This window comes from Acinonyx jubatus, chromosome B4 (genome assembly GCF_027475565.1).
Source record: "Acinonyx jubatus isolate Ajub_Pintada_27869175 chromosome B4, VMU_Ajub_asm_v1.0, whole genome shotgun sequence".
NCBI lineage: Eukaryota > Metazoa > Chordata > Mammalia > Carnivora > Felidae > Acinonyx > Acinonyx jubatus.
The window spans coordinates 40775202-40795035 of record NC_069387.1 but is presented as its reverse complement, the minus strand read 5'-3'; the positions used below and the strand labels follow the sequence as shown (position 1 = coordinate 40795035).

General features: G+C 46.9%; 1 protein-coding gene across 12 annotated transcripts; it reads left to right on the top strand.

Annotated features, from left to right (window-relative positions):
• The first annotated feature begins 10 nt into the window (after positions 1-10).
• Positions 11-19654, top strand: ZNF384 (zinc finger protein 384). 12 transcript variants are annotated; one of them, XM_027074140.2, is made up of 13 exons: positions 11-165; positions 368-429; positions 1303-1362; positions 7430-7500; positions 7786-8023; positions 8259-8306; positions 8511-8844; positions 9689-9781; positions 13559-13783; positions 14487-14669; positions 16174-16252; positions 17212-17370; positions 18029-19654. In XM_027074140.2, the coding sequence occupies exons 4-13, from the start codon at positions 7435-7437 to the stop codon at positions 18428-18430; spliced, it is 1827 nt and encodes a 608-aa protein (XP_026929941.1). In that variant the 5' UTR covers positions 11-165; positions 368-429; positions 1303-1362; positions 7430-7434; the 3' UTR covers positions 18431-19654. The 12 variants fall into 12 exon arrangements, with proteins under 12 accessions (XP_026929941.1, XP_026929942.1, XP_026929940.1 ...); XM_027074141.2 differs by lacking the exon at positions 368-429 and having other exon boundaries at positions 13-165; XM_027074139.2 differs by lacking the exon at positions 11-165 and having other exon boundaries at positions 295-429.
• Positions 19655-19834: the final 180 nt, after the last annotated feature.

The window sequence follows — 19834 nt, the reverse complement described above, 5'->3', positions numbered from 1 at the left end:
GCCCCCCCTGCATTGCCATTTCCCTCCCTCCCCCCCTTTTCGTTTCCGGCGCTCCCGCCTTCTCTCCGCCGCAGCTCTACTCTGAGCCCGTGGGGGGAGGGAGGGAGGGAGGGGGCGTGGAGGAATCGGGGTTCTCGGGAGCACGAGCTGCAGCACCACTTCCGGGTGAGTGTTAGGGGAGGGAGGGAGGGGGCCACCCACTGCCTCGCGCCCCCGCCCTGCGGGTGTCTCGCGCGCATTCCGTGCGTGTGAGTGTGTGGGTCTGTCTCGCGCCGAAAGTGCGTGCCCGCGCGCACCGCCTCGCGCTCCCCCCCTCCCCTCGCCCCCTGCTGGTCCTCCCGCCCCATTCGGCTCCCTCCTTTCCCAGCAAACGCCGCCCCTCCCGCGCTCTGGCTCAGGCTCTGGCGCCGCCGCAGCCGTCGCCGCCGGGTGAGTCTCGCGCCGCTGCTGCCGGCGCGCGCCAAGCTCTCTGCTCCTCCCCCCTCCCCTTTTCCTTGGGGGGGCGTGGAAGGGGGGGGGTCCTCGGTGTGACTGTATGTGTGTCCGTCCCGGAACCGGAAGTGGTTGTGGAGGAGCGGGCGATGGGGAGGAATGGGGGGGCTTAGGGGGCGGGTGTCTGTCTGGTGGGTGGCAGAGTTCAGCTCCCTGGAGGGGAAGGAGGGGCGTCCCAAAGAAGGGTCTTTGAGGAAGGGGTGGGGGGCGACATCAGGAGGAGGCTCCCAGGGGCTGTCTCAGGGGAGCGAAGGTTTTCTGGGAACAGCTGGGGTCTTCAGTAGATAGACCACTGTGCAGGCTGAGGGAGGTACTTCTTGGCGCAAGGCCTTGGGTAGGCAGGGGCGAAGTCCTCGCAGAAGTGGGGGGGAGGCCAGAGGAAGTGGCTGGGCCTGAACTGGCACTGTGCCTGACACAGGGCTTGTGCATCCCCCTAGTCTTCAGCTTTGCCTTCTGAGCCAGTCCTCAGGGGCAGGGGCCCTTCTCTTCTTCCACCTCTTCTGTTCTCTGACCCCTGGTTACCTGTGGCCCTGTGGAACGAAAAAGAACCAGTGCCTGAGCCCAGGAGTGGAACCCAAGCACTGGTGATAGAGTTCATCTTAGTTCCTGAGAATTGGATTTATTTCCCTGTATCCACATAGTGGGTGGCACTACACTCCTTATTATACGATTGCATCTTTGGATTGCTGGTTGGGGGTCCGCCTGCTTTCCAGACTAACTGCTGACAGTCCAAGAATTCCTGAGGTTCTTCGCAGTTCTCAGGTGGCTGCACCCTTACTGGCCCCTGTAACCCAGACAATTTGTTCACAGAAAGTTCAGGAGCCCTGGAAAGGAGAAGGAATAAGACGACAGGAGGAAGAGAGAGAGAGGGTAAGACAATTTTGGCTTAATGGCTTTTCTGGATTGGGGGGAGAAGGGGTCATGATTAAATGGGCTTCTTGGGGACACTGTGACAGAATTCTTCAAGTAATAGCAATTGTAATACTGGTGTTAGCTGGGAGAGAAAAATTATCTCCTGACAATACCCAGGAAGTTTTTGCGTAAAAAGTTAGCACTGTATCTCATCCATTCCCACTAGTACTCAGAAATGAATTATGAAATGCTCAAGTGAAATCACTAAACGGGGTTACATTGTGTCCAGAGGAGAAATTTATTCTGCTTTGGAGACAAATGGGCCCCAGTCTCCAGTGTGGTCCTTGTCGTAAAGCTTACGGAATTGCTTTCCTGTATTTGGAACAAGCAGAGTTGAGTTTAGCGTGGGGTTCATATTCTCAATATCGCAGTGGAGTGCTTCGGGTGGCTCTGTTGAGTGGTTAGAATCTGTGACACAGGGTTATTTTAATTTGGTGTGTCAGGATGAAGTTTTCAGGAAAAAAAGAAACAAAAAACGTGGTTTGTGGGTAGTTTGAAGTAAAGTAGATAAAGTTGTATGGAGTGGACTCCAGAACTAGGTCTGCAAGAATTCAAAATATGAAGGTTGATGTGGATAGTGTGTTAGGTACTCTGAAAATGACAATGTTGAGACCCGAAAGAGTTTGAGTTCCAAGCTCATAGAAGTGTCTTCTAAGAACCGATTGCAGGCTGGTTTATAAAATTTATTTCCCATAGGTTTCTGAGCCAAGTTGATGATTAAATATTACGTGCATATCCCCTCTCGTCCAAACGCCCCGCCCCCTTTCCCCTGCCCACTTTATTTATTTATTTATTTATTTATTTATTTATTTATTTATGGCCTCACATTTCCTGGATCCATCATTTATAATGGCATGGGCAGGACCAGGGGAACCACTGTGCCCTTCTTCCCACAGGGTACTGAGTACTATTGGTCCAGCAGTCCCCAGGATAGAAGTTGCTGGCTCAGACTGACAGCTGTGGGGTGGTAGTGGTCCTGTTGGTGTGTTTGGGATAAACCTGTTCTGGTTTATTTTGTACTTGGAAGAGTTCACAGGTAGTAGGAAGGCCCCAAGTTCTATTGGGATGGTCCTTCTTGAATGTCCTTAGAACTGGAGGAAAGAGATTTTGTTTCCTTACTGAGGCGGGGGGAAAGTCATTGTGTTTCTTCAAGTTGTTAGCTAATATTGCAGCCTATCTACAATTGTGCTTTTTGGGACAGTTTTTCTCACTAGAGTGTCTGAGATCTCTCAGTCGAGTTCTTTCTGTAGTTGAATTTGAGCTGATTGTTCTTTGCATCTCTATTGTTTGTGCTTCTGGTTGATGATTACTAAGCTGTAGGCTATAGATCTGATACTTTTGGGTAGTACCTTTGTCATTATGTGGTTTTTATGTAATTGTCAGTGATTGTCACTGGTAGTGCTCATCACATGGAAGTATTTCTGTAACTCTCTTCCATTCAGGAACACTTTAAAGCATTTTATTTATCCCCCCCCCCCTTTTTTTTTAACTGCCTCCCATCACCATATACCTTAGGAATTTGTTTTAAGGGGTTTATTCTCCTCTATCCTCTACTCAGATAGAAACTTAGTAGAATGATAAATTATTCAGAGTCAAGCACTGATGTGGGACCTAGAATTAAATTCCAGAAGTCTTAGTTTCTAGGTTCATTCTCCAGCTACTACACTTGGTTGGCACGAGTCTTTCAAGATTTTGTAAAAGTTTGTTAAGAGAATATTGCTTTCCTGAGGAAATGCTGTGCTTTATTTGAAAAACAACAATTATAGAGAATGTAGTAAGTACCAGGAAAGAGATGGTGGTCTTAACCAGGTCTACCAAAAACCACATGCTGCAGGCAGTGACATCTTTATTTCTGGATGGCGGGTGGCACTATGGAAGGGTGGACAGATGGACAAAGCTCTGGTGCAAGAGTTCAAGTCCTACTAAACGTTTCATGGGTGTTACTTAACGTCTTTTTTCTGCACTTCATTGGTGCTTTTGAGATTTTGTCTGAGATTGGAAAAGAAATATGTAGTTCTCTGACCCTCTGAAAAAAAAATACCATCCAACTTAATTGTAGTAAACCTTATATTAACAGAATAGTTGAGGTATAGTGCAATAGTAAAATTGAAATTAGAACTCAGATTTTTAATCTGCCAGCATTCTTCCTACTTATTCTTTCCTGTTTTTTGGGTCTATAATAAAAGACTTTCACTTCCTTCCCAATGTAGGGTAAACCAGTTCTTTTTATTATTATTAAAATGTTGGCATAATCATCAAAAGTGGCACTCTATGTAGAAATGAGATTTCCCTGTACTATCATTGGGCATCTTCAGGTGTTAAGAATGTTGGTATATACCTGCTTGGATGTTGGGATGGTTTGGGGAGAGTTCCTCCATGAAAGATAGAAAGTTAAGAGGTTAATTGGTAAAGTGGACAGTAAACAGGTATTTGAGTGATCTGGCACCTGTTGCCCTGTTACACAACTCCAGGGGGCGCCATTTACATGGTATTCTGGCAAGAGCCTTCCTTCTTGGCTCTCCATTTGATATCATTTCAGGAATACAGAGATCTAAAGTCAGCCTTTTTAGAACAGTAGTATAGCATTTCTCAGATGTCACTTTGCAGGCAAATATTGCTTCTAGTTGGGTGAGCAGAACTTTCCATGTACCCTTTTTTTGGGTGGACATATTTATCAGAAGCCCACAAGGCACATTTATCATTTTGTCCTAGGACCAGCTGTGGTTTTCTGATCTTCGGTTTTGTTCTCTTAAGAACCAGAGCAGAGGGACAGACTGGGTATTCAGGGAAGCAGAGGAATCTTTTATTCAGTTTATCCCTCTGGATGGTCTGTTCTTTTTACTCTGATTCCATCATTAAGGTGTTTTGTTTTGTTTTTTCAATGTTTATTTATTTTTGAGAGAGAGAGAGTGCAAGCAGAGGAGGGGCAGAGAGAGAGGGAGACACAGAATCCACAGCAGGCTCCAGGCTCTGAGCTGTCAGCACAGAGCCCCACGCAGGGCTCAAACCCATGAACCACAAGATCTTGACCTGAGCCGAAGATGGATGCTTAATCGACTGAGCCACCCAGACTCCTCCCGATTCCATCATTCTAAAATCAGTTATCTTAATGGCCAAGTGAAGTCTTACAGGTTGTGAACAGAAACTATCATCTTTAGCTACATTTTGCTCTTACCAAAATTCCACTTTTGGAAACATTTATAGAGAACTACATGGAAAATGTATAATCCATTCCTGGACGTGTTGTAAATTTTAATTGACGCGTCAAGTCATAATATCAGAGAGTATGTACTTTAGTTGTAGGGTTTGGTCTCTTGTAGCACCCCCATTCTTAACTGGCTCTTTGGTATCTGCATTCAGATCTCTTCTCTGATATTTACTGTTTGACTCTGTGACTTCAGTTTCTTCATTTGAAAAATGGGGATTACAGTACCTACTTCATAGAATTGCTGTGGTAATTAAATCATACGATAGTTGTGAAGTGCTTAGAACAGTGCCCTGAACACAATAAGCACTTAATAAATGTTGATGGTGATGTTGACCTTGTCCTGTCCTCCACATCACTTTGTATGTCCCCTTTATAAGAACCTGCAGGGTCTATTTCCCTCAGAAACTTTCTCATGAGCCACTTGTAGGACAATATGAGTGGATGTAATCTTTTTTGGTGAGGAGGGGCGTTGTACACAGGAATTCTATCTGAAGATATTATTTTCAGGCTTTCAGTTCCTGCCTCCTAAATTTTCACATCTGTAATGTGTTTACTTCCTTGACTTTTTAGGGGGAAATTATAATTAGATCCTCCTTTCTTTATTCTCTAGCCTAATTCTCTACTTCATTTCCACCGTATGTCATGACTTTTCTGTATCATTTCTCTCAGCTCGAAGGTTAGACAGATGGGGGTTGTGGGTTATGGTTTGAGCCCCTAGCATTGTTTTCAAAATCTGTGTGTACAGAGTCCAGTGTCCTTCAGTTTACTAAATACAGAATTGCTTACTGGGTGATGAGTCCTATGTTCGAGACAATAGGTAGGTCCAAGATGTGATCTCTGCTTCCCAAAAAGCTTGGCAAGATTGGATCCCCTGAAACCGTGATTTGGTCATTTCTCTTTCAATGTTTATTTATTTATTTTTGAGAGACAGCGCACGTGTGCACACAGGGGAGGGGCAGAGAGAGAGGGAGACAGGATCTGAAGTGGGCTCTGTGCTGACAGCAGAGAGCCCAATGAGGGGCTCGAACTCACAAACTGTAAGTCCATGACCTGAGCCAAAGTTTGATGCTTAACCAACTAAGCCACTCAGGCACCCCTATCATTTCTTGATTTCTGTTGCCTAAGAAGGACCTGGGTTAATGCTGGAAGTTAATGCTAAAGTTAATGCTGGAAGGAAAAGGTTAGCACCTGTTTTGGAGACTGTTCTGATGTGTTTTATGAGTTGGGGAGCAGGATTTGTCTGGGGTTGATCCTCAAATCAGTTAATAATGAGCCTTGTTTGTGTGAAGTTGTAGTCAGATTTGATGCATTCCTCTCCTCTGCTACTTTTTAGGAAAGAGTAGGTTGAAATTCAGTAGTGCTTCCCTTTATAGGTTTTATGAACATTGAGAGTGCTGTTTAATAGAGCAAAACGTGTGATGAGATTTCTGGAGAAGGATGAGGAATGGGGTTACGTCTAGAGTGATGTCCGTTCTGTTTCTCCTCCTTTGTTACAGATCTTTCTTAGTTTCCTTAATCTACTTCTAACCTGTTTCTGTGTCCAGTGTACCCTCTAGCACTTAGTAGCTCTGGTATCTATCTGCCTCCAGAACATCCTCAGCACTTAGTAGCTCTGGTATCTATCTGCCTCCAGAACATCCTCAGCAGGACCCGCCCCCATGGCTGTAAGCCACAGGTTCTTCTTTCCCACCTGAATCTTGGTTGCTTCTGGTTCGAAAAGCAGCAAGACGATAATGTTTACTTCTTGCTGTTCGTCATTTCCCCATTCCATCAGTCTCTTACTCCCTCTTCACCTGCCTTCTGCTGGGCTGGATCCAGAATTTGGGGAAGCTGCTCTTGAATAACTGCAGTTAACATACGGTCTTGCTAGGAGGAGTGATCAGAGTGGGAAAATGAGCAGTGGGATGCCTAGGTTCTGTACCCATCATGATTCTGAGGATTACTTTTCTTGCTTATTCCTCACTCCCAAAGTTTTAGCTTAATTATCATCCACATACAGAGAAGAATTTGAACGCTTCGAGGCATCATGTGTGAGATCTACAGAGCAGGAGTCTAGTACTGTGTATGCGTTTTGGCGCACTGTTGTCCCTATTCTGAATCCCTGTAGGTAGAGATGTGGGGCGCTGCTACTCCCGGCACTGGAACCCTCTTTTAAACTGGTAGTTCCAGGTTCTCACTGCTTGGCTTCGCATGTGTGGTACCCATTGTGGCACCGTGGGTGTTCTTGGACTTTGGTGGGATCAGTGGGGCATGGTCCCCAGGTAGCATCTGGTACTCAGAAAATATCTTGGTTGTGATTTCCTGCCAATTTTGCTCTTTAATTCCCCTGCGCATTTTGTGTTCCAGCCTAGCTGTGTAGAACGACAGGTATGTCAGTTGAAACTCTCCCAAGGAAGCTATGTTTGAAGGATAAAGGAAAAGAGCGGGGATAGGTACCCCGACTGTTTTTTAGCCAGTCAGTGATTTGCTTTGTGTGACCTTGGGTACATCCCTTTCCTGCTCATGCCTTCAGCTCCTCTTTTTGTCACCAAAGAAAAGTAATACTGAGTCTCTTTCTAATGGGAGACATTCTGTGGTTAAGCGAGATGTGTTTAAGTTCTTCCACCAGCATCTTGAGAAGGATAGGCTCTGTTGGATTTCATGCTGAGTGGCTCTCTGGAACTAATATGGTAGATCCAGAGATCTTCACCGCAGATTCTCAGCCATGTGGTCAGGTCCTGAAGAGGAGGTCAGGAACTCCTCATTGTCTCCTTCTCGGTTGCCAGGTTACTTCAGATTTATTCCTCACTATGATGTGATCTCTCTTTCTTTCTTCAGGTAGAATGGAAGAATCTCACTTCAATTCTAACCCGTACTTCTGGCCTTCTATCCCCACAGTCTCAGGACAGGTAGGTGGTGGTGGTGTTTTTCTCCTCCTTCCCTATCATGTAGTTTTCTCAACTTTTGAGTAGTGAGTTCTAGTACTGTGGAGACTGAAGCAAGATAAATCACGTGCTGCTTCACCAGGTCCCCCACCATCGAGAACTCTAGCGTTTCTGTTTTGGCTTCTCTTGAAGCACAAAGATATGAACTATTTACTCCTTGGAGGACGGACATCGTAAAGTGCTCGGGGAACAGACAAAATCAGGTTCTTTCTGAAGAGGCCGCTCGCCTCCCCTTTCCTTTTCTTTTAGATTGAGAACACGATGTTCATCAACAAGATGAAGGATCAGCTGCTGCCGGAGAAGGGTTGTGGGCTGGCTCCACCCCACTACCCCACCTTGCTGACAGTGCCTGCCTCCGTGTCCCTGCCCTCAGGCATCAGTATGGACACAGAGTCCAAGTCAGACCAGCTGACCCCACATAGCCAGGCGTCTGTTACCCAGAACATCACCGTGGTCCCTGTGCCGTCTACAGGACTGATGACTGCTGGTGAGCCACTCTGCTCTTCTCCAATCTGAGGTGTTGATCTTCCATGATCAGTACCCCAGGCTGGAGGGCTCCAAGGACATGGGGAGTGGGATATGTGTTTGATTACTCAATCACATTTTTATTAAGTGCCTACTGTGTGCCTAGCAATGTGCTAGGCATTGTGGGGGATACAAAGAAGTAGAAGATGCGGTCCCTGCCTTTGAGGAGGTGACATTCTTTCCTTCTCTGAATCAAGGAGTCTCCTGTTCTCAGAGGTGGAGAAGAGAAGGGAGTCAATCAAGGGGTAAATCTCACTGTTACTGGGGGTGGGGTGGGGACAGGGGTTAGGAGACCATTATTTTTCTACAGGGTTTGGGGTTTCCTATATACTCTGGGCTGGGGGGGCGGTGGTGAGGGGTTGATTAGACAATGATCTGGGGGGAAATTAAATAGGATTAGGATCAGGACTGGACAACATGACACCATCTCCTTTTTCTCCCAATCCTAGGTCCCGGTTTGGTAATCACGTCCCCCTCAGGCTCCCTTGTGACCACAGCCTCATCAGCTCAGACCTTCCCCATTTCGGCTCCCATGATTGTCTCAGCTCTTCCCCCTGGCTCACAAGCCCTGCAGGTGGTCCCTGACCTCTCCAAGAAGGTAGCATCAACCCTAACAGAGGAAGGAGGCGGAGGTGGTGGTGGAGGTGGCAATGTGGCTCCTAAGCCCCCTCGGGGCCGGAAGAAGAAGCGGATGCTGGAATCAGGGCTGCCTGAGATGAATGACCCTTATGTCCTCTCCCCTGAGGATGACGATGACCATCAGAAAGACGGCAAGACCTATAGGTAAGAGTCAGAGCCAGGGCAGTGAGGGGCAAGGATCACGGTCTCAGTTCACCTACCCCTTTGTGTCTTGCCCCGGATCAGGCTCCACGCCGACAGCTTTCCACCTCAGGTCCACTTGCATGTCAGGTGCTCTCTTGTGGGGGAGGAAAGTGGGGCTCTTAGCACTTCTTGAGTGACTCTTCCCCAGGATGCAGACCCATTTTACTCCTTCCCTTTTGGGGTAGTCAGCAGTGACTAATTTTTGAATGACATAATGGAGTTTCTTTCTTATGGTAAGGTGTTAGGCTGGCTTTCAGACTCTGTCTCCAGCTCCTTTTTGCTTTCTGCATTTTCCATTCCTATTTTTCTAAGAAACTTTTCTGAAAAGCCCCTGACCTTAACCTGTGTGCCATCCACTGGTTCTTGGGCCACATTTAAGCACTGACCCTGCATGGTGGGGATGATGGGAGGGGTCTCTATAAAAAGGTGGGAGGAATAAGATATCACCCTTTGGCCCTTGGAATATATGCTTATAAAGTGCCTGTTTGCTCACTTTCTAATTCATGAAAGTCATTTTGATTCTGGACTTCCCTTAAGTTGTCCATTGCCAAAAAGTGTTCTGTTTGCATGTGGTGCTATACGAAAATAATTACAGAGGTAGACTCCCTGCCCTTTGAAAGTTGCAAGTCTTTTAATCCCCTTGAGAACTATCAAGGGCCCTAGTGGGTTTGGGAAATTTGGTCCCGGTGTACAGAGTGGGATAACCACTGTCACAGCTTTGGTGCAGACAGGGGCAGATGTGCATGGCTGGGAGACTGGGTCTGTCCTTAGTGTACCGAGATGGGCAATGTTGTTCCCATTTTAGGAGCGAAGGGAACTGCGGCACAGGAAATGGACAGAGCCTTGGGCTCATGGATTCAGTTCCCGGCTCCACCACGAACTTGCTGTGTGACCCTGGGCAAGTCCTTTCCCCCTCTCTGGGCCTCAGTTTCCTCATCTGTAAAATGGGGAGAATTCTGTTTATGCCTCCCATTTGTTGGGAGTATATATCAGATAAGATTTGAAATGTTGGGAACTTCAGAAGAAAGAGATAAGAAATAGTTGTCATTTAGCATTTATTTTTATTTCTGCTGTATACGTCTACTGTGGAGAGTAGCCACAACTACAGAGTGTTTAAGTTCTTCTTTGTAAGTGAAGAGGAGGGGAGTTGCTATGTAGAAAGTATTGAGCATTGCAGAATCCCAGCCCATAATCTGAAAGTTCATTGCAGCTTTATTATTACAGGTGTATCCCACCTTATACAATAAAAGTGTTCCTGGAAAATGTTTACATCATATCATTTTATAAAGGTACCTGACAAGTTTGATTCATTTAAAAGCATCTTCTATATATCATTTCATAAAATGAAAGTCCCTTTTATTTTATATAAATCCGGATTTTTATGTATTTGCTTAAAGTGAGGTCATTGTGACATGGAGATACACCTATATAAAGTGTGTCGTAAGACTGATGGGCTAGGTCCCTGACATCCTATGCTGCTTTGCACATGGATCAGGGTCCTCTGATTCTGTCAAGGGTTTTTTTTGTTGTTGTTGTTTTGTGGTTTTTATTTTTTGTTTTTGTTTTTTTGCTTGCTTATTTTTTGGACCCACATTAAAGCTATTTCTGGACTTCCCAAAGTGTGTCTATGGGAAGAAATGTGAATATGCAATTGGAAGGAAGTCCTGGTAGCATTTTCTACACTCTCAGTGTATTGGGAAGTCTTGAGAGGCCCCACACCCAGGTGACTAAAGAAAACCGAAATTTAAGGGCGCCTAATTATATTCTAGGTGAATGGAATTTCTTCAGAAACTCAGAACTCTGAATTTTCAAAGCAGTCTTTTTAATCACAAAAAATCCCTATTTCCATGCATGTTTGAGTCAACCACATTCATTCCTGTGGTCAGTGACATTTGACTGAGTATTGTTGGACTAGGGTTCTATTAGTCTGGGCAAGTCAACTTATTTCTAGTTCTTTGTTCCCATCTGTAAAATGGGAAGATCAGTCGTGGCCCCCATCTATCATGTGTTTTTGAGGGAAAATCAAGAGTATTTGAAATTATTTTTGAGTATCTTAGGGAAAAAATGGGATGGTAATTCAGTTGTTATTGTGAACAAGGTCATTGCACTGTGTGCTTCCAGAAGGGCCCCATTAGTATGTTGGATGTGAATGGTGCCCCCTGGAGTTGTGCACCTAGCTATAAGGGGTGGTAGCTTTTCTGCCTCCTGCTAACTGCCCACTGCCACAATACTCCTAAGTCAGATTTCTTTCCAGCTACCCAACACCTTGCATTAAAAGACTTGGACTCTTTTATCTGGCTTCATAGCATTTCAGAGTTGGAAATACTTTAATGGTCACCTAATCCAGTTCCTTCCCTGTAGTTGAGTCTTCTACACATTCCTGGCAGATGACAGTCTGCCTCTCCTTGAATACCTCTAGTGTGAGGAATCTTTAAAATTAGGTTAGAATCATAGCTTTGTAGTGAATAGCTGTTTGCCCTTTGGCAAATTACTTAACCTTTCTGAGCCTTCGTGTTCCTTTCTGTAAAACAGGGATAATGCTTGCTAGGCTGTTGTGAGGAGTGGAGACAGTGTGTTTAAAGTGCCTAACTGGTGTGGTGCCCTTGCAGTATCAGGCACAACAACAAATGGCAACTATGATTTTCATTACTCTGATCGTTGCTGTACCTTCTACCTTTCGAGAGGGCTTATTTTGTTGCTAGTCCGTTGTCTATGACTTTAAGTTTTGCGGATTCTTCTCTAGTTGAACTTTGATGAAGAGGGTTATTTTCTCTTTTATAGTTAATTTCATACTAAGGGTGCTGTTGTGTGTTCCACACTCACACACAAACTGTGAGCTTGTGTTTGAGTTAAAACGGTACGTGTTGTTCCACTTGTCTGAGGAATTTTAGCAACCAAGGGAAATTATTTTGTATCTTCAGTACTGTTCCCCTCAAGTGACAATGTGTCCAGTTTCTGACTTCAGTGAAATGTATAGTAGCATGAGCTCATCCGTCAGCACTGGTATGTTAAATGTATAGTAGCATGAGCTCATCCGTCAGCACTGGTATGTTAACACTAGTGCAATTGAATTATTAGAGAACACTTGGCTTACCTTTGTTCTGAATATTTGCTGGCCCTGGAGGCAGATATTTATCTCTCCATTTTACAGACCAGAAAATTGAGGTCTAGATTGATGAGCAAGCCTGTAATCGAACACTGAGTAGAGCCCAGGTGTCCAGACTAACATTGGCTGTGTCCTTTGGGCCATACTAACTATAAACAGAACCTCCCCACCACCCATATAATGGCTGGGCAAGCCAAACAACAGCCAAGGATTGGTAAACTGGGATTGGATTTCCTTCATAGTTACCAAGTGACCAGGGAAATAGAAATTGACCTTAACGATTGGAATTTTAGTAGAAACATTAATACAGGAGCCACACCTCCAAGTACCGTGATATTTTTTTTTTTCCTCTGAGGAATGCAGAGTTCTTTTTAGTCGTGATCTCAGTTATTTTCTAAAGATTTCTCCTGGGATCCGAAAAAAGCCGAAACCATCACTCTGCACCATCCCCAGCCCTGATTATAGGGAGAAGTTGAGGAGGAACCAAAGCAGAGGGACTTTTTCCCCAGTTGCCTGGCTTCCAGGTGCTGCCCTTTCTGCCAGCTCACACTGTGCACTGTGGGGTTGTTTAGGAATGAGAGCATTCCAGCTCACACACAGATAGCACTTCCTCGATAAAGGCTGAATAGTTGTGGCTTATCCTGCTCAGAGGCCTCCTTACTTGATGCTGTTGGGCAATGTCAGAACAGGAAGGATTACCAACCAGGTGATGGGGGAAAGTGTACCAGCTGCTGTTGATGTTATCCCCGAGTGCTGACTTGGGCTCCATGTGCTAGGGAAGAGGAAAGGTTTGGCATGGAAGCTCAGGGTTTCACAAATCTTTTCCTCCTCAGTGTTTGAGGGCTACAGCCCACTCCCAACAGCAACCTCAGCTCTTTGTAAAAGCGGTTCCCTCACTTTATCGCCAAGGGGCTCAGGGATGGTGGTGGTCGGTGGAACATCAGATGCACAGTGGAGGCCAGATGTATATGATTTGGAAAAGCCCCTTCCACGTAATCCTGATCCTTTTCCACCCCTGTCCCTCTAGGAATCACTGGCAAAAAGGAAGTAGGAGAGAATCTGAGAGAAGACAATTATCTGAGGAGACAGGAGAGAAGCCCTTCTGGGGAATGTAGTCAGTTTGTCCTCATTATCGTCTCAGGAACTTGAGAGATACCTGAGAGATGTACTTTATGCATGGGAAGTTGGGGGAAGGAGCTCTCTTTTAAAGTCTGAAATAAAGTTACAGGCAGAAGGAAAACAGAAGTTAGCTGATATTGCTGGCCCGATGAAATCCGCATCAGCCTAGAGCCGATAATAAGATTTTCCTGTCTTTTCTGGTTGAATTCTTGTTTCCGTACACACTTAGGGAGTCCAGTCACTCAGCAGACATGTACTGAATATTTGTATTGTGTGGGTCTGTATTAGTTTAGTCTATAAAGAGGAGTAGAACAGATCCTCCCCTCAGGGGCCTTACAACATAGTTGTAGTAAGAAAGATCAGATAGGCTGGCTTCTGTGGAAGTGGAGGGAGGGTTCAGCAGTGCTCTGTCAGTGGGAAGGTTCTAACCGCTGCCCTCGCTTGGCCCAGGTGCCGGATGTGCTCACTGACATTCTACTCAAAGTCGGAGATGCAGATCCACTCCAAGTCACACACCGAGACCAAGCCCCACAAGTGCCCGCACTGCTCCAAGACCTTCGCCAACAGCTCCTACCTGGCCCAGCACATCCGTATCCACTCAGGGGCCAAGCCCTACAGTTGTAACTTCTGTGAGAAATCCTTCCGCCAGCTCTCCCACCTCCAGCAGCACACCCGGTAAGGCTGCTCTTGGTTTTATCCCATCACCCGGCTGCAGACCCCTTACCCTAAGGCCACATTGCGTGAGCCTTCTCTTCTGTCCTCGTGGTTTCTTTTTTCCCTTGTGACTTTGCCCTTTGGGAGCCTCAGTTCGCTCTCATTACTGTCTGTGAAAAATAAACTATGTATTTTAGCAGTTTGCAGGGGCCTGGGAAATTGTGGTCTCCAATCCCAAAGTCTGGAACGGTTTTTGTGGTTTCTCTCTTTGTCTGTTTGGAAATCTTCTGCAGAGCAGGCCCTGCTTATACTGTATGCTTCAGTTCAGAGCCAAGGTGTGCATTCAACTTCAGGTCCATGGGGAACAGGCGGTATTTGGTCTTTGTTGAAAGTACTGTTTGGAATCAGGGTATATGTGGTGAGTGTGTAAGCTTAGAACAAAGCAGAGGGCTGACAAGACTGAGACCGTTAAGGTTACCAGGAGCCAGGGGCCGCGGCTCTGCATCACCTCACTGCCATTCTAGCCACCGACGTAAGATCAGCAGCGACCTAGATCTGGGTGTCCTCGCCATTAGCCTCTCCAGGCCGGAGTATGTTTGGGAGGAGGGAGGAGGGGGTGCTGTCATCCGTCAAGCAACATCATTTCACCCAGCAGAGAGCTGAGCCCGTGGTGTCGAACTGCTTCCTCCTCCCCCCTTCCCTCCTCTCCTCTCCTCTCCGGCAGGATCCACTCCAAGATGCACACGGAGACCATCAAGCCCCACAAGTGCCCGCACTGCTCCAAGACCTTCGCCAACACCTCCTACCTGGCCCAGCACCTCCGAATCCACTCGGGGGCCAAGCCCTACAACTGTTCCTACTGCCAGAAGGCCTTCCGCCAGCTCTCCCACCTCCAGCAGCACACACGGTAAGGGAGAGTGGCGGGCTACTGCCCCCGCCCCGCTGGCATGCCCTCCCCACCCCCGCCCCGGACACACACAACAACCCGCATGCGGGGGGCGGGGGAGAGACCTGGCCGGAGGAGCATACGACTGGCGCCTGGGAGAAGAAGAAACAACAACCCTAGAGTGGATGCTCGAGAGAACCTTTCTGGGGCACAAGCTGCGCTGGGGAGATGCAATGACTGTGTGACATGGGAGGAAGAGACTCAGCTGGAGCAGAGACAACTTCTGCCTTCATTTCTCTCCCCGAAAACACCAATACGCACATGTTGCAAGATTTTCTCCTGGATGCCGAAGCAAGGGCATTTGGTTGGAGAAGACCATACCTCTAGCCCTTAGGGCACCATGTATGAACAGGAAATGTAATCAGACTTTTTTCGCTGGGTCTCAGCCTGGTGACACCTACGGCAATAAGCAAGGCTCTGAGGGATGCCAGGAATAGAGAACAGAACGAAACATGTCTGAAATGATCACAGAGAACCGGCATATGAAATGAAAAAGCTCCTGCTTCATAAGGATGCCCACTGTTTGTCCCATGAATCTGGAGTGACTAGGAGGGAGTGAACCTGCCACCTGGAAGAGTTGACATCCTTCATCAGTATCTCAAGTTGAACTGCAATCCAAAACTCTTACTGGCCAGAGGCCTTCTCACCTGGCTGTTTCCGGACGTGGTGATCCCTCTCAAAGTGGTCAGATACCTTGTTTTGCGAAGAGGAGAAGTCGGGCTTTCCTCACAAGGAGACAGACTCGTCCTGTGATGTTTCCAAGATTTTATACTGGAGGTCCAGAAAAGCAGCTGGTCACAAAGATAGTTCTGAAGTCCCCGATAAGTAGCAGGTGTCTACGGACCCTCAAGTCCTTGGCTCATCTCAGTGGAGGGCCCTGTAGTGTTTGGGAAAGAGGTCAAATTGGTACTAAAGTAGGCATCTCCTGCCGTTAGGGGGCTGGACTCGGAAAAGCCCCAAGGAGTTTCCATGAGTATTAATATCACTGCTGCTCTCCATAATTAGCATAACTCTGATGTTCTTTGACACCAGAACTTTTTCTGGGAGTGGTGCTCAAGGCTGAGGGCATAGCTTCTGGTTGTATTGTGGGGGCCAAGGAAGAAGTGTTCTGTGTTTCTTTTCAGTGTGTTCACCATATGTTTTTGAACATTCATCAGGGACAGCTACTATAGTCGCTGACTTGTATGCCAAATTAGGGACTGCCTATCTCTTGGCTGCCACGCTGCCGGTTCCTCCTCCCCCGGCAGAGGAGCCCAGCTTGAACTGAGTGATGGAGGCAGTGAGCAGAGATCAGGCACTATGGCGTGATCCGTGTCAGAGAGGAGCTGAGGCTGGGACCTCCTGGAAACCCAGCTTGAACTCCTGTAGGAGGGCAGGTGTGACCTTGAGGAGGTTTGTGAAGGAACTGATCCCTGAGTGGCCTTGCTGACCTCCTTTCCCTTTCTTCTTTTCTCATCCTATGCAGAATCCACACCGGTGACAGACCATACAAATGTGCACACCCGGGCTGTGAGAAAGCCTTCACGCAGCTCTCCAATCTGCAGGTAAATGTTCCACCTTCCACATGAGGTCTTGTGTCTGACACTGGGCTCAAAGTGCCGTTTGACTAGTACAGTGGTTCCTGAACTTTTTCAGGACCTGTTTACACCCTTAATAATTATTGGGAAACCCAAAGAGTTTTTGTTGATGTGAGTACAGAGAATCTAAAACTGAAAAACTTGAAAGCATATTTAGTGACTAATTTAAAAATAACAAACCCATTGCATACTAACATTAACCTATTTCCAAACATACGCCCCCTCCCCCCAAAATGGAAAGAATGGCATCGTTTTACACTTTGCATGTTTTTTAGTGTCTAGCTTACCAGAAGATGGCTACCTTCCTGCTGCAGTCTTTGTGACATCACGCATTGTGTGATCTCTGTACAGTCATGAGAGAATGAGCATGAAAAGGCCAACGTAGTCTTATTATCATTTTGAAAGCAGTTTTGACTTTGGGGGCCCTGTGGAAAAGTCTTGGTATTCCCTAGTGTCCCCTCCGCTTCGCTTTAGGAACCACCAGGCCGGTGGAGCCAGTATAGCCATCCTTCTCATTTTCCAGGATCCTGGAATGTGCTGCAGAAGATACATACACCTCTTCCCTTTGCCTGTAACTCCTCAAGTTTTACTGAGCAGCTTCCCAGGGTGCCTGGGTGGCTCAGTCGGTTTAGCATCTGACTTTGGCTCATGATCACACGGTTCCTGAATTCGAGCCCTGCATTGGGCTCTCTGCTGTCAGCACAGAGCCCGTTTCGGGTCCTCTGTTCCGCTCTGTCTGCACCTCCCCTGTTCACTCTTTTCCCTGAAAAAGAAACATTAAAAAAAAAAAAGGCAATTTGCATTGCCTTCCAATGGAAAGAGAATCTGGAAGGCTGACACCCAGCTCGGGGCTTTTCCATTAAGGTCACAGAGGCAGGAAGGAAGAGCCCAAGGTCCTCATCCTGATTCTTTCCCCATTTTCCCAGTCCCACAGGCGGCAGCACAACAAAGATAAACCCTTCAAGTGCCACAACTGTCACCGGGCGTACACGGACGCAGCCTCACTAGAGGTGCACCTATCTACGCATACGGTGAAGCATGCCAAGGTGTATACCTGCACTATCTGTAGTCGGGCATACACGTCGGTGAGTGCGCAGTGCCTTCCCTTTACTTCCCTCTGGGCCTGTGAGACCATGGTCCACTTCACCCCACCTCTCTGGATAAAGAGCTGTTGCCTTGAATATGCTTGCTCCCTAGCTCCCAACTTAACTGGAATCGATAAAGAGAACAGAAATGACACAGACATGTAGCTCGGGAATTGAGGGGGATGCCTGAGCTCTTAAGCCTATAGAGAAAGATTGCTAAGCAATGATTCTTTGTTTTGTTTTGTTTCGGGTTTTTTTTTTTTGGTTTGTTTTTTTTTTTTTTTTGGCTAAGCGGTGATTCTTAATTTTACTTAAATACAAGGCAAAATAATGCAACTTGCAACTTGCAGTTTTGGGAGAAAGATTTTTTAAATGGCTCCAGGAAAAGGTGGTAAAATTGTTCCATTCAAAGATCTTTGAGAAAATGACGCTTTCCCTGTGCCAACTGAATGCCCCCTGTGACTCCAAAGGTCTCCCTCTCCTTTCTGCCCAGTATTGAACACTGAAAGAGGCTTCTGGAGAGAATTTGCCCGTGGCTCCAGAATGTCCCCGTATAAGTATGGCTCTATTTGAAGTAAAGTAAGAGCCCAGGATGCCAGTTATAAGTAACCTCTTTTCTTTTCTTTAATCCCTCAACTCTTTTTCACATCTCCTTCAGGAAACGTACCTTATGAAACATATGCGCAAACACAACCCTCCTGATCTCCAGCAACAAGTGCAGGCGGCAGCGGCGGCAGCGGCGGTGGCCCAGGCCCAGGCCCAGGCCCAGGCCCAGGCTCAGGCCCAGGCCCAGGCCCAGGCTCAAGCCCAAGCCCAGGCTCAAGCCCAGGCCTCCCAGGCATCGCAGCAGCAGCAGCAGCAGCAACAGCAGCCACAGCCACCACACTTCCAGTCCCCTGGGGCAGCCCCCCAGGGTGGGGGTGGTGGGGACAGCAACCCCAACCCTCCACCCCAGTGTTCCTTTGACCTGACCCCCTATAAGACGGCGGAGCATCATAAGGACATCTGCCTCACTGTCACCACCAGCACCATCCAGGTGGAGCACCTGGCCAGCTCGTAGAGACCTGTGCTGCCACCCACTGGGAAGAGGGGAAAGAAGTTCTGGTCCCTTCTTTCTCCAACTTCTCTTGGTGGGAAAAGTCTTCTTCCTTGACAGGCCTTGCCTCCATCTCCTTGGGCCTCAGGCACGGCCTTCCTACACAGGATACCATGCTTATTCTCAACTCCTCTTCAAAAGGAATATCAGCCCTCCTGATTGGCAAAGGAATAAGGAGCTGGTAGTGTAATCCAGCAGCCTCCCCTTCCAAGCATAGCTTTTCAAAATTGGGGGTTGGTGCTCAAGGGAGGGATTTGCTATGACCTCATAGAAACGTTTCCAGTGTGGGCACTTACCCTCTCGTTACCCTCATAATCCTCAAAAGTTGGGGCTGGTGGAAGACTAGAGGCTGGTCCTCCCAGATCTCTGAGAGAAGGGAGCCCTAAATGCAACCAGCCTCCTGTTCTATTCTTGCCTGCAAAAGAACGGAGGTTTCTCACACGCCCCGATGAGCGGGAGCCGTCTTCCCCTCGTGGTCTCACTTCACTTCCTACCTAATGCTGGAAGAGGGAGATCTCAGTGGGGGTCAGACCCCCTTTATTTGTAAGGGGCAAGGGCTGAGATGTGGTCCCCAAGGGGCCAGAGATACCCAAAATGGTCAAGGGTGGCTTAGAAGTGTGGGTTATGGTTTTCCTTGGGGCCTCTCCCCTTCTCTGCCAGCCAAGGCCCTATACTCGGTCTCCCAGTCCCAAAGCCAGAGGAGCTGTGGGAGCTTTGTGTTCTTTATGAAAGCCCAAAACAAAGGGTGTTGCAGAGAAGGGAGAGTTCAGGGCAAACACAAGGACTGGACTTAGCTCCCTAGGTGCCACGGTCAATTGCCGGACACGGATTTATATATAAATATATATATAAATATATATATATACCCACTCATCACGGCCATCTTTGTTGTAACCATTTCTGTGTTTATAAATGCATTATCTCTCAGAATTTTCATATTTGATGTTTTGTTTATTTTTGTCTTTTTTGTTTTTCTCCACCCTGTCTTCTGGCCAACGGCATTTTTTATTTCCTTTTGCCCTTTTTGTTTTTAAATCATGGCAGATTTCAGAGAAAAGACAAAATGAAAAAAAATCAGGAAATCAGTTGTTATAAAGCAATTTAAAATGAAGAAAAAAAAACTTATGTACAAACCAAGGGGTGTTTTTAGAACCTTGTATAGAAATAAATTCGTGTAAAAGGATCAGAGGCAGTGGAGCTACTGATGTGAGCGAGCATGGGAAGAAGCTATCTGGGGAGATGTTCAAGGACAGTACTAAGGATTTACACTAGAGTGTGTGTCTGTGAAGAGTGAATGCTGTGTGATGAGGCTCTGTGTGTGTGTCCCCTAGTGTAAAAGGGCACAGCTTTGATAATTCAAGTGAAATC